Below are 23,120 nucleotides of genomic sequence, written 5' to 3'. Positions count from 1 at the left end.
TATATAATACTGTTTTAATAAAATATTGCAATGTTTTTAGATACTTTCAGTTATAATTAACTACATTTCGTATTATATTCCATTCATATTGAATATAAATACTTACGTAAGCAGATAAACCTGTAAAAATACGCGACTAGTATAAAGTATATCAAAGTTAGAGTTAAGCATAAGAATGTCAAATATCTTCAAGGTAGTTAATCATAGAAATCGAAAAAATGGTAAAATAATATGTACAGAATGTCCATGGTTTAACTATGTACACGTTATTATTTTTGTAACCATTGAAAATGCGAAGAAATGTTTCATATAAAAAGTGCTAGATCTGACGGAGTAAACTTACCAGAATATTTGAATTTTTTTTTAATTGTTATTTATACTAAATTTAATACCAATGTAATTTTTCTTAAGTGGAACTACATATTTTTATTACCGCCATATTATTAAACATTTCATGATGAATTCAGCGACATATTTGAATGTTCTGTTTGAACATTTTCTCGGATAACTGCATGAATATTGGTGGCAATTTCAGTGTGTCTTGTCTCGCGGATCATACGTAATGAGTAAAAGATGCTAACCAAGCTAAACTCTGTTGCACGTCAGAATAACCTCATTTCGCGCATGAAATGGGACCTAAGACCATTCATTGGTAGAAAATCGGCAGATATAGCGAATTACAAGCAATCGCATGCGTCCAAATCGGTCGGCAATAGTGGGGACGGCGTAGATCGGTCGAAAACTCGTCCGAGCGTGAGGTTATTCTTATATGGAACGGAGTTTAGACCTCCTTCATCCTCTCGTCTACGTATGCGAGAAGGTAACCCGAGGACTGGAGATTAAGATCGTTCTACAATTTCTTCTCGATAAGAGGGCAAGAGAAGCACGCAGTCGTTTTGATCCTGAGATGAGTCCTCACATGATTTCTTTGAAGTTGCTCCTTAGGGGTGGCCTCTTCGCCGTTCCCCTTCCCTTTCTTCTGGTCCCACTCCGCACTGATGAGAGCGACTCGTTTGACGTCCTTATGTTACTGAAACTACCTCTCGACAATGCGGATCCCGATCTAGAGACACTCCCGGGCACTGGATCCCCTCTTACGCGAGTTCTGTTGCTGCTACATCTGCGCATTCCGAACCTTGCTTCTCCGACTGCCCCGCCACCTCCACCTCCGAAATCCTTCGGTCCCTATCCAAATGTAATTCCAATTAGCTCAGCCATGTCATCGCCAATGGTCCTTCGCATTTCTTTTATTTTGAGTAAAGCCATGTCACCTGTAGTAGTTCCTTCTGTTCGCCCATGATGAGACTCCCACCGCGGTGGTGGCACTTTCCCGGGTAAGAGAAACCCCTAGTTATGGATGCCATAACCGAGAAGAAATTTGTCGGACCGTCTACCCTATCGACAATAAGTGACACTACACAAAATGTTACGGAATAGACCTGCACCATACATGATGCAAAAGGTTTTACGTTTGCTTTTATCGAATAGGTGACACTTTGATCCGATCGGATGCCTGACGATGCAATGGTTTGCCCCCCTCTCCAATACTTAGTGTATGTTGGGGCATAGACCATGTCCCCCGGCAATTCCTGTGCTCGGTAACTCATTCTTTTTTCTTTAACGGGGGGAAAACCTTGAAAAGGTGCACCGCCTCCGTTGGGGGCGGAAACGGCCCATGCGGGATTTCCCACGCTAAAAACCCCCGGTGACCCTTTCGGGCGTGAGGGCTGGTCGTGGGATCGTTCGACACACACCGCGGCCAGCCCCGCCATTGCCCACCTTCTGGCCTTCTGATAGCTCCCCCCCCCCCCCTCCCGAGACGGCTGTATGCCGTCCCTCCACCTCCTACCTACAGCGCCGAGGGGTCACCTCTCGACGCTTTCTTCTCGTGAGCCGACCGCGAAAGGAGGTGGTACGGTAGGTACGGCGGCGGGCGACGCGAGGGTCATCGCGTCAGGGATCACCAGCAGGGCAACCCCTTGTCTTACAGCGGTGCAACCTGCACTGCTGTATGTAGAAGAGGAATGGGGCGGTTCAGGGTGCCCGAGGGCCCCCCGTTCCGATCCCACCTCCGGGTAGAGGGACGGCCGCGGGAGCAGCAACTTGCCATCTCCGCGCCCGCCTCACTCTTCCTTCACCCCGAGCGGGATCGGGCATTTCCCGATCCCGCTCGGCAGCCTCCCTCTGTGTGAGGATTTCCTCACAGACGGAGGCCACGGCGTCCCACGACCTCTCGTCGCGGACCATGGCTTCTACCACGGCCCGCGCCGAGAGGGAGCGCCCGGTAACCCATTTTTTTTTTTTTTTTTTTTTTTTGTTACGCGGGGGAAATGTATAAAAAATATTCTCGACGATCATTGAAATTAAATTCTTTCGAAAATCAAGCAATACAGTAGCCCTTCGTTACATGGAGTCCCTTTTATTGCATATTGGCAACACCCCTCGCTCACACGTATTTCCCACACACGTGCACGTACCCCACTCTCTCGCGCAGCACGCCCAGGATGGAATACATACGGTGTCGGGTTTAACTCGCATATTTCATCAAAAAAAGTGCGGTGTATATAATATTGTTTTCATAAAATATTTCAATATTTTTAGATATTTTCAGTTATAATTAACTACATTTCGTATCATGTTTAATTCATATTAAATATAAGAAGTTATATAAGCTTATAAACCTATAAAATATTAAAACATTAATTGTCTATTAGACTGAAATACATTTCGATTATATAGGGTGTCCCACGCAACTGGAACAGGCTGTACCTCCTATACGGTTGGGAATAGAAGATGTTATAAGTAAAAATTAAATGGTATCAGACGGTGCATAATATGCAACTAATTGTATGCATTTTTGTACATCGGTGCATCAGAAAAATGCAACTGCATTTTTAAAAAAAATGGAAACCTATGTTTTTGACTGCACTAATCGATGTAGTTTCTTGTGCTCTACATAAAAGTACAAACATACTTATGCCCTAAACTTATTCGTTAGGAAGTTATCGAAGCTGAAAGTTCTCTGAATTATTTCGGTTTCTCGGCAAGTGTTCCGGAGTACCTATGTTATGTTCCATTACAATGTTTGTAAACATGAAGCTTCGATAACTTCCTAACGAATAAGTTTAGGGCATAAGTAAGTTAGTACTTTTATGTAGAGCACAAGAAACTACATCGATTGGTGCAGACAAAAACATAGGTTTCTATTTTTAAAAAAAGTGTAGTTGCATTTTTCTGATGCACCGATGCACAAAAGTGCATAAAATTAGTTGCATATTATGCACTTTACTTATAACATCTTCTATTCCCAACCGTTTAGGAGGTAGAGCCTGTTCCAGTTGCATAGGACATCCTGTATACAGGTTGAGCTTTTCTGTTATTCCGTATTAGTAGCATATAAATGAATATCATTTTCATGGAAAAATAGTCACATTGGTTCAGTTCTGCGCCTTAGTGTATTTTGCTACAACCAGTAACCCACGTTTTTCTACACTTTTATACATAAATCAGATAATTAAGCAAATTCAGTTGTAAATCATTTTGTACCTCACAATTTTTTCCATATTATTGATTACACTGTTTTCAGTAAAGAAGAATAACTAAAACTACTATTTAATTATGTAGTATCGTAATTTTAGTCGTACTCGAAGTTAGTGTTAAGAGAACGTAGCTGTAAGAGAGTAATAAAAGAAAAAGCGAAGGTTGGCAGTGACGAAAGCCAGGCCCATCGATGAACCCTCGGCGACGAGCGGTCCACCGATGCGTTGGCGACGTTTTTAGTGAGCGAAGTCGTAGTGGGGATAAGGAAAAGGGACGCAAGGGTTTTTTCTTAAAAAGGGGGTCGTGGACGGAGAGCGGAATTGTTGTTGTTATTGAGTCGGAATATAAAGTTATCGTGTCGTAGAGAGTTAGAAGTCTGAGTTGTTCGTGTAGTCATTTATTGTTAGTTATAGTCGTAGTTGTATTTAGTTTAATTGCCTTTGTTTTAATATGATCCTAGTTTTATATCACGTAATTTTAGTCACTGGTCCTAACAAACATATTATTTAAATCTAATCCCACAATTATATGGGCATTGTAAGAAATGGTTCAGTGGCATTGATCACTTTAATTATCACCATTATATCTACAAACATAAAAAAAGTTTATTCACAAAAGTTATATGGTATCAGAGGAACCATAACATAACAGAAATAATTTTGTTGTAGGTCGAGAAAAAATTAACTGTTGATCATATTTCACATTTTGTAATATAAAATATTTCACGAGTTATTAACTTTGTTCACATAATACCTTAATACTTTATTACGAAGTATGTTTGGAAGAATCCATTTACATAAAAAAAAATATTTTGATTCCACAATGTTTCAGTATCATTAAAAAAAAACAATCAACCTTGAAAATTAAGAAGATCCTCCACTTATGAAGAAGTTGTTACTGTTAAGTAATAGTCCTTCCATACTAAACAACTTCTTGTGAATAAATTTTTCTGATATCTCTACAAATAACGGCGATAATTAAGATAACCGTAAAGTGCGTATATCCAGCCTACCCTATATGTAGCAGTGTCGCACAACTGAACGGCTGAGTGGTGGGGAAAGCGCTCGGGTGATTGGCGCACGTTTATTGCATAATTCCTAGAATTCTGGCCCTCTACAGCCTCGAAATATGCAATAAACGAAAGGCCACTGTATATAAAAATATGTTGTTCTACATTTTCGACTTGCATATTTGTTTATTATACTGTGGGATTACAGCATCAGTTTGGTGATATCATTTATATTTATTAATGGATTTGAAAATACCAGCACGACAGGTTTTGTTACAGTTTCTGTATTGTTGGAAACGATTTTTTGTTGAGCTCAATGAAAATTTTATAGACATTGATGTGTGCGCCAACAAATTAAACACTTTCTCATAATACTACATCCTCTTGATCCGCCTATTTTTCGTTCATCATTTTCAAGGGAACATGTTTCTCATATAAACGCAATCAAACATTATACAGGGCGGGGCAATAACTATTACCACCTCAGATATCTTCGAAACTATAAGGTTCACAGAAATATTCGTTCAAACAAAATTGCTCAGTTTTTTTGCAGGTGGAGGTACCATGGATATTTCAAGGTCACATCCATTTTTTAAATGGATCGGTATCGTTTAAGCTCCTCTATCATTCTACGGAAACAGAAACATACCGATCCATTTAAAAAAATAGATATGACTTTGAAATATCCAAAGTACCTCCACCTGCAAAAAAACTATTAGCGCCATGGGATAGCTCTCTTCGTACTGTGCACTTGTGGTTAAACAAATATTTCTGTGAACCCTTATAGTATCGAAGATATCTAAGGTGGTAATAGTTATTGCCCCACCCTGTATTTAATTGAATAGTTAACAATAAGTTGAATTCCACTTGATATCAACGACCTATAATGTACTCGTTTGTTTCAGGCGGTGTCGTCGTCAGTCTACCGATGCATGTTAGCGAAAGCGGTGACGAGGGATTGGGCAGCATGTCTCCCGAACCTTTGTCGGTAATAACCGTGAGCACAGAGGGACATTCCGTGGTAAACAACGAGGTGGTAGAACTGAGACGACAGTTGGAAAGGGAACGTCACGCGAGGCTGCATCTAGAGAAGCAGATGAGAGTTATACAAAGTCAGCTGTACCCGGAAAGGTTCCGAGATAATCAGCTGATTACTTACCAGCCCCATGAGGTACCGCATGCTTCTATAGTACGCTTTAAGCGATATGCAGCTGGTACTGTTCAGTTGTACCATATAAAATTGCTATTTCTATAGGTTGAATCGGAAATACTATATCTTTGAGAAAATAATGTTTAGTCGATTGAAATATTCACCTTGAGAATTAATAGCTCTCTCCAAAGTAGATATGCACTGGTCTATTCCATTCTGATAAAAATTCGTGTGTTTACGTTTCGTGAATTCTGCAAATACTGCAGTTATCAGTTCCCGATTTGGGAATGTTTGATTTCTGACGAAAAGCTCTAGATTCCACAAAAAGTGATGGTCTGTTGGGAAAACATCTCTTGAATGTCGTGAACCATGCAAAATTTCATAATTTAATTCAGCTAACTTTACTGCGGTTTAATTTAACGCGTTAAGTGCCGTATCAACTTCATGTCATGTTCCGTTCATGCCGTATCGGCCACCGATGGTTCACTTTATTGCATTATATCAAGTGCCGTGACCCTAACCTGTCATCGGTAGCTTACGCTTGCTGATCAGCCTATGAAAGTGACAGAGACAGAGCGAGAACCGACACACCTCTGTCTCCCACATACACATAGGCGTTGGGGGGGGGGGGAGAGGCCCGGGAACCCTCTATGAGGACACCACGGTGCCCCAAAGCAACTCCTTCCTCGAAGGGATGGGTTGCATAAGGCTCGCCCCACCCCCCAGAACTCCTTCGCTGTCCGGCCGTGTCGGAGAGCCACGCCCCGACAGCGCCCCTTCTCTGGGTCGCTTATTGCAAACGGACGGAGCCTTCACTCCTCTCGTCCACGGCCCCGGCGGCTGCCTGAGTGCTCGGTGAAGGCTGAGGCCCTATCCTTCACTCTGTTGGCAACCGCCTTACCCAAAGGGGAGAAACCCCTCCGTAGTGGTGGGGAGAGAGGGGTATGGGGATCATCTCCGCTGTGCCCCACTTGTCCTGCCCCCTCTCATGGGCGGCACTGACTCTCTGCCGATTCCGCTATGCCGCTTCCTTCTTCAGCATCACGTGCTCTTCAGCGCGGGGGCTCAAACCTGGCGTTTCACATGTTGGACCGCCCCTCTGACAGGACCACTCATCTCCGGCGGAGCTAACGGAGGTCATCATAGATCTCCGCGAATTCTGCCGCCTACAGTTGACACGGCATGACTCTTGCCAGAGTGGTCGTCTCTTCGAAGGAAATGGTGCCGTACCCGCTGAAGACCCTAATCGCTGCTGACCGTTACATCTGTCGCAGCAGCGTTCCGCTGTGTCGGTAGGTTGTGGCTTTGCTCACCCACCGTGGCGAGCCGGCCACCACCTCCATGTATAAGCGGAATGCCCCGTTCTCGTGTTCCCTTAGGTTCGGGAGCACATGTCCTAAAGCGGACGTCGTCCTCTGCATACGGGGGCCAAACGGTCCAAGTGGGCGTTGATACGCCAGGATCTATCCAGGGTGAGGCTCAGATACTTCATCTGGTACCCCACCCAGATCTCAACTCTACTTACCTTGAGCGACACCGGCCGGGTGGACACCCTGCGCCGAGACCAACCGCAGAGCCATATGGCCTTGGTTTTGTGCGAGGCAACCTGTAGCCCGAGCCGGTGGATCACCACGACGACGCGCGCCAATTCCACTTCTGCGAGGCGGACGGCCCTTCCAGGGGGACTTGTAGTACCGCGTCACATGCTAGGTCCCACAGAAACGGTTTGATGGCTGACTCCTGCGGGACCCCATACATTACCCCCTCCGGTGTACCACGCCGCAACGACACGTGTATTCAATACTCTTGATGTTTGATTGCATCAATCGTCGATCGTCCCTGCCGCAATCCAAACTAGCACTCAGCCAGGTCGCGACCTTCGCGCGACAGGTGTGCCGCGAGGCAGGAAGCTAGTACTCTTTCAAGCAGCTTTTCCGCCTCGTCCAACAGGCACACAGGTCGATACACGGAGGCAGCTTGCACGAGTCTGCTCTGTTTCCGGAGCAGAACCATCCGCCCTCGCTTCCACGGTGGGGGAAAACGGCCGGACTTTAAGCAACCGCCAAACAGCCGCCTGAGTTCGGCCCCAAGGACGCCACTGGTTAATACCCAGACCCGGCCGGGTATGCAGTCTAGGCCCGGCGCTGTGTTTTTGTTACCGAGCCGCCGGATAGCCCAGGTCATCTCCTCCCCCGTCACACCCAGATCGGTGGACCAGATCGGCTGGTCCGCTGTTTCCTCAGGGGGTTCATCCCCATCGCCTTCATGGGGGGGGGGCAGGGTATCTATTACCTCCTGAAGGAACTGAGGGTGCATACTTTTCGTGACTGGAGGCTCCCAGGGATGTAGCCTTCCCAGCACCAACCTATACGGGCGCCCCCGTGCGACATGATGGCCGATTGCAGGGTCCCGCGAGCCTCGAAGTCACCAAGAATATTGAACTGTTTCAATAATAATTCTACAGTAAGTCTTCGTAGAGCTTCGTAGATCCTGATAGCAGACATCCGTATCATTACAGGCGAGTGCAAGAACTTATGCCAGGTGATTATGAAAAACGTTCCCATCGAAAATATTGTGGATTGATGAAGCGACGTTTACGAAGGGAGGAATTTTTAATATTCACAACAATCATGAATAGGCACAAGAAAATCCATACATAACTCGAACAGTTTGCCTTTCAGCATCAGTTTACATGTAATGTATAAGCAGGCATGTACAATGATATGTTAGTAAGGCCGAATTTTTTACCATATAGATTGACTGCAAATACATTTCTGCACTTTTTGGGGAATTAATTAGCATGCCTTTTAGGAGGCGTGTAATTGTTTTCTATTCAAAACATGTGGATGCAACTAGATGGTTGTCCGGCACATTTCGGAACATATGTCCGTCAGTGATTAAATAATGATTTTCTTTAACTGTTGTGATAGCAAGGAAACACAATCGATGCTATTGTTGTGCACGCATGAAAACATGCTCAGATTATTTTCCTTCACGTTTTTTCCAAAGAATGGTCTTTTTATGGAAAGCTGACAGTTTGTCTATTGATGTTACGATGTTTTCATTTGTACCCCGTATGGCCGTATTGACAGTGTTGAAGTAATTAAAAATGTCTATCAAATAGCCCAATTTGTCACACCACATATTCTTAAGATCTTGCGTGAAGGATATATTTTCATTTATGAAGAAAACAAGCAATTCTTCTGATTCTAACACATGGGAAAGCACCTTACCTCGAGAAAGACACCTGATTTATCTATGAAGAAGTAAGCCTTCATATTTTGCTTTCATCGCTAAACATAGTTGCTTAAAAATGCGAGATTTCAATGGTCTTGCCTTTATGTAATTTACCATATTAACAACGCTACTCGGAACACTTTTTAATTCTGTGGGTAATGTTTTTACAATAAGTGCCTCCCTATGTAAGAAGCAGTGGTTTAAATAAATCCCACTCTTTTGACTGAGATCCTCAAATCTTTTGACTGAGCCTAGCATTGATGGAGCCTCATCAGTACAAATTTCCACGCATTGTTACCAGGTCAAATTTGAACGTTCAAAGTAAGAATTAATTGTGTTAAATATATCTTCTCCCGTTGTTCTCTCTGATAATTCTCCACAACACAAAAATTCATTGACTATTCTATTTTCTTTAACAAATTTAATGAATCCAAGTAAATTGGCTTTTCCACTAATATCGGTTCGTCAATTTGAAGAGCGAAATGTGTATTATGAAATTTATTTGCAAGTCTGCCTTCAATGTCTTTCCTTCAATTATTGTTCATTGAATAGTATTATTTGAGACAGGTATTTCCATTACTTCTTTATTCGCACTTTCCCTAAACATAATACTGACGAATTCACTACATGCTGGTAAAATGAATGATTCTGTTATGGCATGTGGTTTTTGTTTCATTGCTACTAATTCTGCTATTTTGTATAATGCCATTTGCGTTTTATCTGATAGTTTCACAACTTGATTGAAATACTTTGCTTGTTTGTTTTGCATATTTAAAAGTAGTTCAAAATAATGTTTACCTTTTGAACTAAGATTTTCATGCGTAGTGATAAAATGTTGTTTCAATTTTGTAGGAACCATTGTACTATTGGCAAATTTTAAACCACATACATAACACAATGGTGTTGGGCAATCTTTATCGCCTGTCCATGTAAAACCGTAATTCATAATATATTCATCCCGACTAGGAATTTCAGTTAGGCAGGCATTAGGTTCGCATTAGGCTAACCTAATTTGGCTGTTAGGCCCTAATGGGGCAGCCCCATTAGGCCCGCATGCGCCATATAACGCGGAATACCCACGCCTACCTAATTGGGAAAGCCAAATGAGGCTCGCATTAGGAAAGCCGAATGAGGGCCGCATTGGATTTTCCCAATGACAAACCAATGAGGCAAACCGCATTAGGCCCAAATTAGGATAGCCTTATTAGGCCCTCATTATAGGAGACGTTAATGAAATCTCATGAGGGTGAATACTTGATAAGTCGACTGCGGATTTTATGCATTTATGGCAAAAACGAATTGATAAAGATCCGCAGTCAACTCATAAGATCTATGGTAGTCTTGAGCTGGTTAATTCGCGAATGGGAGAAATAAAGCTCTTCTTTTATTACAATATTTACATTTATGCATATTATTGCAATCGTTGTTGATTGAAAAGTTATGGGATGGTAACAAAAATTACAATGATAAACTATTTGAAATAACATTAACAATAATAACATCAAAAATAATAATAACATATATTAAAAGCTTGAATATTATTAATGTAAACATTTTTATTAAGAAACATCAATCTTGATGTAAGGTTGTATTCACAAAAGTGAATAATTTTTCGTCGGACGCCTTCACGGGATTAAATTTCAATGCAAGATCTCGTGCTACACAAAATCTTAATATTTCGTCCATATTCCGGACGATTGTTGCCCGTTTGTTTATTACATTTATGAATTTTGTGCCTGCAAACAATTTCACGATGGAATTATTTCATTTTTTACATGTAACATATATAATAGATAAATACATAGAGACGAAATAAATACATAAAAGTATACCAATTTTTGAGGAAAATCTTCGTCTCCTTTTATTCTGTCGTCGAATTTTTCGAATTCTTGTTTGGCGAGACAGGGAAGGATTTCCAATTATTTTCGAAATCCGAATTCACATCACAGTTGACACTACTTGTTGTTTTATCTAATAATTGTCCGATGGCGACTTTCAGATCAACCATTTGGCTACCAAGTTGGCTCATTTGGATTGACAACGACTGATGGTGTTTCTGCATCGTGCGATCTAAATAATCTGTAATTAAATTTAAATATTATGGTTGTAAAAATGGGTTTAAATATTGTTGAATGGACGAAACACATATTTATTGTTTTAAATAATTTCTTCATCTAACAGGTTTATCATAATTACTTTTCAAAGAATTTATTTGATCTTGATAAGTAGTGGTACACGAACTTGATGGTTATCGGTTGAGTTATCGGTAATTCGTCCCTTTCATTTGAAAACATTTTCTGCGACGGAGAATTTATATCAGGATCACTCTCTGATGAACGTTCCGATGGTGTCACTTTTTGCCTCTTTACGCCTTCACTCGACGAATAATTGCTCCCACGTGCTGTAATAATCTTCCTTTTTTTTATCAATCACACTAATACTGCTTATATCACGATCCGTACCTGACGAACTTTCCGAAATTATTGGTGTCACTTTCTGTCTGTTTACGCCTTTACTGGATGAATAATTATTACTCCCACGTGTTGTAATTTTCCTTCTTTTTTTTTAATCCATTGCACTATTGTATGAATGTAATGTATGAATTTACCATAATCCGCGTAAATGTAAGAAGGATATTTTATTAAATATAAAAGATCAACGCCTGAAAACCGGATTTACGTTATTCAAGCTTAATTATAACGTCTAGTCGCAGTGATGATCCTCGAGAGAGTGTGCTTTTTTGCGTTTTCCCAAACACGTATATGTACAGGTAAAAATTTGTACCTGTTCTACGTTCCTCTCCCCTTCTGTCGCTTTATTTGGCCATCCCCATTTGGGCCACGTACAGCAACTGTTAAGCCGCGTACTCACCAAGCAAGCGAGCACGAGCGAGCATTCAAAATAATGAATACGAAGAAATTTGTTTGCGCAAGTGCTGCTTTTATTCTGCTGAAGTTAAGTGCAAAGATAAAAAGAAAGAAAACAAGATAAACAATGGTGACAAACTTCACTGTTTAAAAACAGACAACGGTGTAGTGGAAGCCATTTGTTAAAGGAATTGTAGGAAGAAGAAGGATATGAAATGTTTCGAAATTTCTATAGAATGTTGACCGAAGATTTTGAAAAATTTCTACAACTTGTTAAACCAAAAATAATGAAAAGTGACACAAACTATATAGGAAATATATTCTACGATTCTTGGTTATAGTAAGCCTCTATGAGTTTAATAATGTTTTCATTACACCATTCTATTTTTATTTCACACGGAATAGAACGTTTCTGGGTAGAGCAATGGAATGCACCAAATAACCGTCTACACCAGACGAGCGCGAACACGTCTTTCTTTTGATGTACTTACACGAGTCGGATCATTCAGCGAACACGAGCAAATGCTCGCTCGCTTGTGCTCGCTCAGCGGTACACACCAAACGAGCACTGAGTGAGAATGCTCGCTCGCTTCTGTTCGGTCGTGTTCGCTCGCTTGGTGAGTACGCGGCTTTACCCATCACTAGATATCAAACGCCGTCGCCGAACGGTCGCGCCCGTTCGGACAAAGTTATTCGAGATTTATTCGAAGCCTACGAATAAAAGTACGAATAAAGAGGAAAACTTTATTCAACAGCTCGAATAGATTCCGTTCGAATAAAAACATTATCTTTCGCCGTCGAATTTCCTTCGAATAAAAAAATTGTCTTTCACTTTCGAATAAATTTATTTCGAGAAATTTATTTATCCGTGGTGTTTACTTATTATTACTTATCCATTTGTTTTTGGAAACAGTAGCCTGGTCACGTTTGTCAGTTAGGGCCTTTAGCGAGTCAGGAGGTTGGTCATACAACAGTATCTTATTCCCATTTTAATAGAATCTATCGATTTGATCGTTATTCCGGAGATGCAAATTCAGTAAATATTTAGAATAGGGGAGGCAGCTTGGACGACCTCGACCTTGAAATATCTTGTCATCCTCCTCAGTGATCTTCAGAAGGTTCCCAACCGTCGCTCTTTATTTTTTAAAAAGTTGTGAACAAATAAATTTCGCAATATAAAGGTATATGTTCTTCTTAACTTCTTAACAAAAAACGAGCGATGGGTAAAACCTTCTAAAGGTTACTCAGGAGGGTAACTTTGAGAACACATGTCAAGGTTCAGGTCATCGAAGCTTCCTTCACTATTTTAAATAGGTATTCATCCTCATAATCAGTAAATAGACGTAAACACCCTGTCTCATTTTTATAAATTACTCAGTAATCATTCAGAATGTGAAAAGACCGGAGTTTAGGTGTGAAACGAATGAAACTTTCTTTATTGAATTTAGACATCGTGTAGTTTTGTTTACGTTATGTTTATTATGTTGAATGAACAATAATTTGGCCATCGTAATTCATAAGCACATATATTTGTATATTATTGTAATTAAATTTAAAATTAAACAAATTTCTCCATAGGTGATCGAACACACGGATAACGTAATTGCCCAAGAGACAGAGGAAGCTGTAGCCGCTCTGCAGGTAGTATCCGTGGTGTCTTTACCACCCGTCGGGTCGACGCAGACTGTAGAAACGTCCAGTCCGGATCCCAGTTCACCGCCACTGTCGCCGCAGCCTGCAGACATGGTACCAGAGGAAATCAAGGAGGAAGAAGCTGAGCCTGGAAGTCCGAAAATCGTAGCATTCAGCCAGAATCAAGCGTTCTCCGCGATTGAAGAGCAGACGACCGGCGACTCATTTTCTTCGTCGAGTCGTGTTACGTATTCAGAGGATTTCAAAACCACGTCGCCACAGTACATCACCGCCAGTCCCAGCAGGCCATTCTCACCGGCCGCAGAACTACAACGGTTACCTAGTGTTCTAGAAGCGGCGATGAAAGCGGAACCGAAGGTTGAAGTTGAGAGGTAATTAGTCAAATTTTGAATACCCTACTGTTTACCTAATGCACCAAACATGGGAACAACTGGCTGCGCATGGCCATTCAAGTATATATTCGTCCATGTACGTCCCGCATACCGCAATTCTTATAAAATTTTACGGGGTCGTAAATCTCATTTACACTCGATCGCGACGATATAGTTATCGAGAATGTAGGCTTGCTTTAAGTTAATGAAAACTACCCTGATTTAGACTCGGAAAATGATGAACACTCGTTATAACAGAACAAGAATATTTTAATTAGAAACTTAACATGAACAGAGTACAAGAAGTTCTGAATAATGGAATCGCGGATGCGAATCGGTATGACTTCGAATCGAGATGAGAACTGACTGCTCCAAGTTATATATTTATAATTATTATAATTAGTTTACAACGTATATGAGGTTTATCGGATATAATAGCGATATAAGCATTATATGAAACATACAGAAATTTTGTATTTCTATAATCTTTTTTCCAAATACTATGGTATACAATATTTTTTTAAATATACCGCAAAAGAAGAACCTATTCTGAATTGACATTGCACGGCCCTGAAGAGGCTTAAACGTATTAAATTACAGTTTCGGGTACTTTTTCAACTTAATGGTTTTACGAGGACACAATATCGTGCCCATGGAATTTACCGTTTCGGTCGGTCTGTTGAGATCGAGCATCGGTTAGTGGGTATTGCCCGATTGGGGACTACGCGATCTGCCGACCTTATGTTTTGTCGGTTGCTTGGGTTGACGTGGCCACAGTCCACATAGCTGAAGAATCGACTGACTATTGCTCTTTCGCCGCCTGACCCATCACTTTGTTCATTGATAGCCTTATACATAGATATGAAACATATGACCATAAGAGCACATTTTCTGTCTGAAAATTTCTACTACCTCCTGAAAACTCATGAAAACAAAGGATGTCTAGACTCGAACATAAACTTCGCGACTCATTAATTTCATTTTAGTAAAATTCGAATTGAAAAAATACATCCCATTAAGTACAGCTACCGTATCAGAACAACTAATAAGGGGTCCGAAAAATATATAAGATAAAAGAAACTTCGTGCTTGTGGTATGCGACTTCGTTGTATCTTGGCGAATGATGTGGTTGGATGTTCCCCTTCGGTATCATACTAACATACCTTCAGACATTAGCTATACTTGATCGAAGTATACTGTAATCTAATCAGCCCAGTCTGAGAACTGTAGTGTCAATAAGAGTGACAAAAAGTGAAGTACAAAGAGAAGTCGGAAGAAGGAAAACTACTACAGTACCTATAACACGTTGTTAGTTATTACAGCGTGTTGTAATTTGTTTCGCCAGGTTACGCTTAACATAAACACATTATTTCACCTTCTTTACATGTACTAAAAGTTAATCTTCAACACACGTGCTTTTTCTCTCTAGGCATCTGCACCTTCGAATACCACGTGCCTCGGAGAAACAAAAACTACTCACACCGCTCGCTCGTATCAACCTACCATCTATTCACTTATACCAACTTAACTTATATTCACTCGTACCAACCCTCAGGAATTATTCATTCACTCAACACAGCGGATAGTAGTGCGTGAAACGACCGTTCCGATCGATCACATGATTCCTTATGTATTTTCGTTATGATCTCAATCTCGGTCGAGCAAACTGGATGCGTGCGTACGTGCGTGCGTGTCTGCTTGTTCTATCTAAGCGGAATACAGTACGGAGAAGTAGATGGTCAGGATATGCATAATGATCCACTGTGACAGTATTGATCTATGTCTGCAAGAAGGTGGGGAATTCTGAATGGCTAATTGTTCGAATGCTTAAAGAGTCCCTCTGTGAAACGCCCATAGAACTTTCTAGAACGAAAATGTTTTCTACGTATAATTGTGAAGAAAGTTATACATATATACATAAGACCTGGAAATATTTTATTTTTTTTGAGAGATATTAATTTTACGGCAACACTCGAATATCACGAATAACTAATTAGTCTCGGATTTACAGCGACGTTAGCTCAAGTTCTATTAGTACGCAGTTCTAACAGAAAGATGATGGCAATATATACTTGTAATTGCACACTTAAAAGATATTTTAGATAACTCCATTAATTCGGTTATATTACATTACCGAAGTACAGCAATATTTCAATCTGTCCCAATTCAGTGTTTGCTTTTGAAAATACTTTGTATCATTTAAACCCTGTATAACCTGAATTTTTTTTGTAGCTACAACAAAATTTAAATAACGTAAAACCAAGAAACATGAACCTCTAAATGCAAATGAACAATGAATTTACAGTTCTCAAAGATCTTATTGTTTCTACAATATCTCAAGCTAGAGTTGATAATCCCTATACTATAAAGAATCTTACCGGTTATCAAAGACAGATTACAGAACACGATGCATACGCCACATACCGACAAAAATTAAATTAGACCAAACAAATTCAAACTCACACGGGGCTATAGAGGGTTAAACATAGTCTGTGTTAAAACATTTAAATTATTTTGTTTGAACGCACCGAGTTCATTTGTTTCATCGTGATTTTGTGCTTAATAGTCTAATATTTTCAGCCGTTTCCAATGGCTTTTCCAGCTTCGTCATTGCATCTTAATTTCAACATTTTCTTCCTCATGTCTTTCATGCATTTTGTTTTTCTTTGAAACTTTGTTTAACAGTCGAAACTGTTATTGCGTTTTATTAGACAAAATAAGTAAAATTTCCATCTGATACTTTCTACCTTTTATTATTTCAATTATTTGTTTGAAAAAGGTTTCATAAAACGACTTAATCATTTTAGCCGACAACGTCAGAAATGACAACGACTAACAGTTTCTAGCCTTGCCAGGAAGTCAGCCCGTTTAACAAAACAAAACCTGTTCTAATTTCAGGCTGCCATCGCCATCGAACTCTCTAGATGATGGTTCTCCGCAGGCGAGGTTGTACCTGGCGAATACCTCGCGACAGAACTTGGAAACGATTGTCGAAGCAATACGTCACCTAGAGGGGGATCATCTATTCAGCGACGAGCCAGCACAAGATGTTCCGCTAGCATTGACCAACAAACAAACGGTGAACCCGTCAGGGAAGCCATCAACGTCACCATCCGCATCCTCGACGGCGAAGCAACGGTTACTGCAAGCTGAGTTCCTTCAGTTTCATAAGCAACAGCAGACCCAACAGACCCAACAGAGGCCGGGTGTGATCGTGGTGAAGCACTCGTGATCCAGAGGCGCGTCTCGATCAGTAAACTGAACGCGCTCACCGCGAAAAGATTGCCTCCGCTCGAGAAATTAGACCCACGACGCGTTCAGACCAGAGGATTAGCTCTAAAAACCGAGACAAGAGAAACAATTTTTAAATTGACCTTGGACGTTCGAGTCTGAAGCGGTGTTCCTCCAAAAAGATGCCCAGGGAGACCTCCTTGCGTTCGTACCGCCGATCGAGGACATTAACCGGGTCCGGTCGGCGTTTTCGTATGTTCCTACTGCCTGTCGTCCGCCTTTGTTTCGACTAGCTCGATCTGCGCCACGATCCACGATAAAAACCTGTTGTTGTTTCGGTAAGCGTTGTTCGTCGATAGAATAGAATCTGTTGCGATTTACTTGTGGTTAAGTCGTGACGTAAACTAAATCGAATAACCATCAGTGGTAAAAGTAAATCGAAACGAAGGTGGGATCAAGTCGAAGTTCGACGAAAGAATTCTCGCTATTGAGTCGTCAAAACGACCCCCTTCCCCCTCCAATACACACACACACACACCTACACTGATTTTTGTAAATACCATCGTTATATTTTCTCCGTTTTCGAATTCTTGTTTTACAAAAATCCGCCACCTACCGCTCCCCGAGTTCTTGAAACTCAAAAGATTCTTTTTCTCGATATTCGCTCAGTAGATCCTATACCTACTTCCTTATATCCCTTCCCCATCTCCCTTCGCGAATTGAGATAGCTCCAGCGGATGTTTCTCCTCGTGTGTTACGAGGCAAGATTTTCATTTTTCTAGAGTTAAGCGACTTGCAACCATAATGATAATAATATTAATATTAATAATATGCGTAGGTGGTAAGGCAGCGTACGATGTATTGTATCCGGATATGCATACATACACACGATATATACATGTACACGTTACCGCTGAAAAGTTTGGGATCAATTACATTTGGGATCAGTTCCATTTTTTATAGAAAATTATTCTATTATACAGGATGTTCTGATTGTAATAAGTGATACAAATGAGAAGTAGATAATTCTGTGCGCAAAAAATGATTCGAGAGTGTACAGTAGAATTTTTTTGATATTAAACTTTATTATCGAAGAAATACGTTGTAAACTTACTACGAAAATGTAGAAATACCAATTATATTCCGACAATAGATTATTGTTATGAAGAATATGAAATTCAACAGACTGACTATCAAAGAATACAAGCGATGTTTTCGTTTTATTCATGAACATAGAATCATCTACTATTTATGCGCCCTGTATATGTATTTCAAATGGATATATGTATATATAACTAAAAGAATTGATAATACTAAAAATGTGTGATACCAGCTATGTTTTTTAAATTTTCATTCACAAAATGTTAATGTTGTAACTATACTGTGGATTTGTATACGCTAATTCTTAAGAACTATTAATTATACATTATTTTCCTTAGCCTTTTATAAATTTCAAAGCAAAAAAAGAATTAAATTTCAATAAAATTTTCATTTTATCTGAGTTTTGGGCGTAACTGCATAAAATTCACAGTGTAATTATATATGAACCAACAATACTGAGCGGAAGTGCATATGATCCTACAAGTGTATATACATATGTGTATATTATATATATACGTATGTATATGTGTATGTGTATGTGTAGTATATGTATGTATATGAATATGTATATGAAATATGTATATATAACGAGAGTACATGTAGCTATGCGCGCGCCCGTGTGTTGCGTGCGTGCGTGTGCGTGCGTACGGTTCGCGCGTACGGTTCGTGCGTACTTGCTTGCATGCATGTGTGTGTGCGTGCGTGTGTGCGTGTGTGCGTGCGTGCGTGTCTGAAAATACTTATTTACGTTCTTTTTTTACATTGTTATGAGGATTTACAGAAGAAAAGGCGAAGTATATACTGTGACAACGCATTCAAGAGAAGAATTACACTTTTGACTGTAATGGTGTTTTATCTCGATTATTCATGGGAATACTACGACGAGTGCGATAATTCAATTGTACTACAGAGGACGTTGATTAAAAAGATTGTACGTCCATCACAGCCACTATATATATCATGATTATCGTACGTACACGTATGCTAAATATTTGACATATTAAGATGCACATCGGAGAATCGGGATTCGTCTCCGATTTCCGGGACACCGAACGACACACATCGATCTATATTACTTTTCGGTGACGAAGAAATTCGGTTTAATCTGTGCCAAATATCGAGTATCCAAATTTTTGTTCCTTCGTAGATGTAGTGCCACAATGGCAGATCGGTACATCTAACGGGGACCGGAAGCAGCGGTAGGATCGTTCGTCCCCTCCCGCGATCTGTCGGCATATTTTCAAAGCGACTTTTTCTATCACGAATTTAAAAAAAAATAATACATGTTCCTTCTCCACCACCCTTTTTCTCAAACAGTTGTACATGGTTGAAAACTGGAGCGGGTCATGCTACACCTCAGAAGACACTCTCCCCAAAAGAATCTTTTTGTACACGTATAACGTTGAATGAGATGTTTATTATTCGATGAAGAGAAATAAACGCGGAGTTGAAGATTTTGTCGTGCCTTTCGAGGGAAGGAACGATCGAATCCAAAGATTGAACGTGATTGATCGATTGGCCGATATGAAGTGTGTTGCTCAGAAGAAGCTCAGCGAAGGATATGCGAGTCCGATTGGTTATATCTCCCCAAGCCCACCTTCACAAACACAACCCCAGAACATTGGGCACACGTATTGTCCTCGTTCGTCGGCGTCATGATATCGACCAATAAGACCATGCAGCACCCCGTGTGACGAACGATTTCTCGCGGTGCGAACGAAGGGCCCCGTTGCACCTGTTCCGTTTTACAGGATTTTTCTGAACAACGCATTTTACCATCTCCTGGGGCGACATTCGCCTCCCCCCTCCCTCTCTCTCACGCTCTCTCTCCCACCTCGCTCCTTCCCTCATCCCACCCCCGCCCTCTCTCTCTCTTTCTCTCTCTCTCTCTCTCTCTCTCTCTCTCTCTCTCTCTCTCGCTCTCTCTCTCTCTCTCTCTCTCTCTCTCTCACGTTATACAAAGTAAACCTTTTTTTTATTCGTTTTTTAATTCACCTCACGATATGAAGGACTGATTACCCGATAATTGGGTTACGTAGAAATCACTGAATATATTTTTTTTTTAATATTATTTCATCGTGAGTTTTGACTTGCGTAACTATTATAGAAGGTGTACAATATGTAGGTGTTAAATTTATGCAGTGTATTTATCCATTGTGTTTGTAATCGCCTTCTGCATTATGTGTTAATATGCTGTTCTTGTGCTTTTAAACAAAGTATTATTAGGTTGTTAGGTATGAAATAAAGGATATCATTGATTTATATATTTGACTATACTTTTATGAATGAAATTTGTTAACAGTGTCTCCTATTTGCGTATGAAGTAATAGTGTGCGCCTTATTTTTGATAAGAAACCATTTGCTAGTTGCAGATTGCGTAGAACGAATTAAAACGATGCGAAAATTTTCGATCAAATTAAACCTTAAGTAGTGAAAATTTTTCATTCGGGCGTCTACAAAAGACTACTTTGAAGACATTGACTACCACATCACCTGTGTATGATTGTTACAACTTTGGTGGTACTGGATGAAATAAATTTAGTTTGTATTCTACAAATTAGCAACATAAAAGAAACTTTATCTTGTAAAAATCAATTTGACAAATTATTGATTTAATGCTCCTTTATGAACATTACATTGATATTTCTCAAGTTTTTATTTGCTTAAAAAGGATTCCGTATGGCTTGGGAAATTTTTCTAAGATTTTTCTATGATAATGAACGTGTTAATGAAGTATTTTTGTAAATAAATAATATTTACAAGTATCGTCAAAAATTAGTTCAAAATGATTCAACTTATTTTATAAAATACTTGTACTCAACAACAATTGGGCTTCCTTGATGATTGTGTGTTGGTAATGTTGCTTTATTTAATAAAATTTATTAATGTCTAATAGAATATCAAGTGCTACCAAAACATTTTATATGAAATAACTTCATAATATTACGATTGTACTTACATACAATATATCTACGATTTTAACGAGAAAAATATTAAATCATTGAAACACCTGGACAACGTTCCTACAAATTTTTGGAATTGCTTCATCAGAAGGTTATAACTACTTACAGATTCGCGAATAAAGCGATTCTTGAATTAGATCAACAAAATACAGAAAATACCTTAAATATTCATTGTTTCTAAATAACATACTTTATACTTTTCTGTGGTCATTACTTGTGGATACTAGGTCATACGAATAAACTTCCTTAAGTTTTAACTGTTATAAATAATGAGCTAGAATCAGATGTCCACCATTTTTTTGCAATTAGATAGTAAGATTGCGATTTTGTCTTTAGGACAAGATATTGGAATTCTTTTACTGGGTATAGTAAAATAAATGATACAAATACAATGTTATTTGTAACAAACATAACAATATAGTAGTTACGTGCGCGAATACCTGATGGTTATTTGTTTAAACAGATTTCAATTCCTGAGATCCTATCGGATCATGTGACGGTTAATACACTGTATAAATTTATCACAGATGTTTTTGATGTTTGATTACCATCTCGTATACAGGGTGTCCGGGTGAGTAGTATACAGTCCGTTATTTCCAAAACTATTTGAAATACGAGAAAATTGATTACATAACATTGAATAGCATGACGGGGCTAATTAACGGATCATGGCGACTTTTTTTAACATCATTATTTTAACGGAAATGAAGGTCAAGTTTAATTTTTTCAAAGGAATTATATATTTTTTTAGAACACCTGTTAGTACGTTTCAAGACGAACGTTTTCAAGATATTATGCTTACAAATTTACTGATCTTCAGAGGAAGAAAACCTGCTCAAATAGGAAGCCCCAGAGGTGGTCTTGTTAGCGCCACAAGTGCCGCGTAAATGAGTAAATTTGTAATCGCAATATCTCGTAAACTATTTGAAAAAACGTATATGTATTCAAGGTTTCTAAATTCGTCTTGAAACGCAATATCAAGTGTTCTAAAAAAAATATATAATTCCTTTGAAAAAACCAAACTTGACCTTCATTTCTGTTAAAATAATAATGTTAAAACAATTCCTCATTGTCCGTTAATTAGCCCCGTCATGCTATTCAATGTTATGTGAACAGTTTTCTCGTATTTCAAATAGTTTAGGAAATAATGAATTGTACATGGTTTGCGCGAACACCCTGTACGACGTCTTAAATCCATGCTTGTAATAATGAAACGACGTAGTCGACAGTAGCATTGGTAATTTCAGTGTAACTTCGATGATCCAATAGACCAATTCTGTAAGAGCGGTAACCTATAACATGGATCCATTCAACCTCGACACTGTCGATCGAAAGTGGAATACTTTCCGCGAATCTAAGCGATTGCAAGCGAGCGTTTAGTTCGTACATGATCAACTAGGAGCAAGCCTATGAGAAAAGGAGTAATTTTAGGTACTTGCGGTAAAGAATATGTACGTAAACAAGTCCGCAGAATGCAGACATAAATGACAATTACAGAGAAGAAAAGCGGGCGTATGATTAAGCAGACCTTTAGTTTACGTTTAGTGGTTACAGTATATAGGGATTCTTAGCAGAATACACAAGCGAACTACATGCAAGTTATTACCTAATATTATCTATTGGTATGATAAATGTGAACGTTAATACGTAATTGTACTGTGTGTATATAAACTATTTAGCAACGTGCTACCTAAAAAAAAAAAGAGCGTACGACGTTGATGGGATGGATAGAGCTTGTGCAGAATGATATCGAAAAAAAGTAATTTCAGAAACGATCACCTTTTTGTACCGAGCTTGGTCACGAACCGCCAGGAGTGATTCCTCCACTTTTTCTACTGCGCGTTCATACGTTTTCTACGATTTTCAAACTCGCCATGTCGACCCGTTTTCTTGATTAAATTCCCCAGTCTCGTAATAGCTACGAAAACGGGTTCGGGATTTTACAGTGAACCTACAGATGAAAGTGTGATTAATGAATTTTCAGTTAAGCACCCTACG

General features: G+C 39.6%; 1 protein-coding gene across 1 annotated transcript in view; it reads left to right on the top strand.

Moving 5' to 3' along the window:
• Positions 1-17,365, top strand: part of LOC107192011 (helix-loop-helix protein 11) — a 354,240-nt gene extending 336,875 nt beyond the window's left edge. Inside the window, exons 4-6 of the mRNA XM_015581186.1 lie at positions 5,455-5,720; positions 13,382-13,827; positions 16,726-17,365. Coding sequence (XP_015436672.1) covers positions 5,455-5,720; positions 13,382-13,827; positions 16,726-17,059 — 1,046 coding nt within the window. The 3' untranslated portion in view covers positions 17,060-17,365. The remainder of the gene's footprint in view (positions 1-5,454; positions 5,721-13,381; positions 13,828-16,725) is intronic.
• The last annotated feature ends 5,755 nt before the right edge of the window (positions 17,366-23,120 follow it).

Source organism: Dufourea novaeangliae, unplaced genomic scaffold (genome assembly GCF_001272555.1).
Source record: "Dufourea novaeangliae isolate 0120121106 unplaced genomic scaffold, ASM127255v1 scaffold281, whole genome shotgun sequence".
Classification (NCBI taxonomy): Eukaryota; Metazoa; Arthropoda; class Insecta; order Hymenoptera; family Halictidae; genus Dufourea; species Dufourea novaeangliae.
Note: the sequence above shows the minus strand (reverse complement) of the source record. Positions and strands in the feature narration are given on the sequence as shown.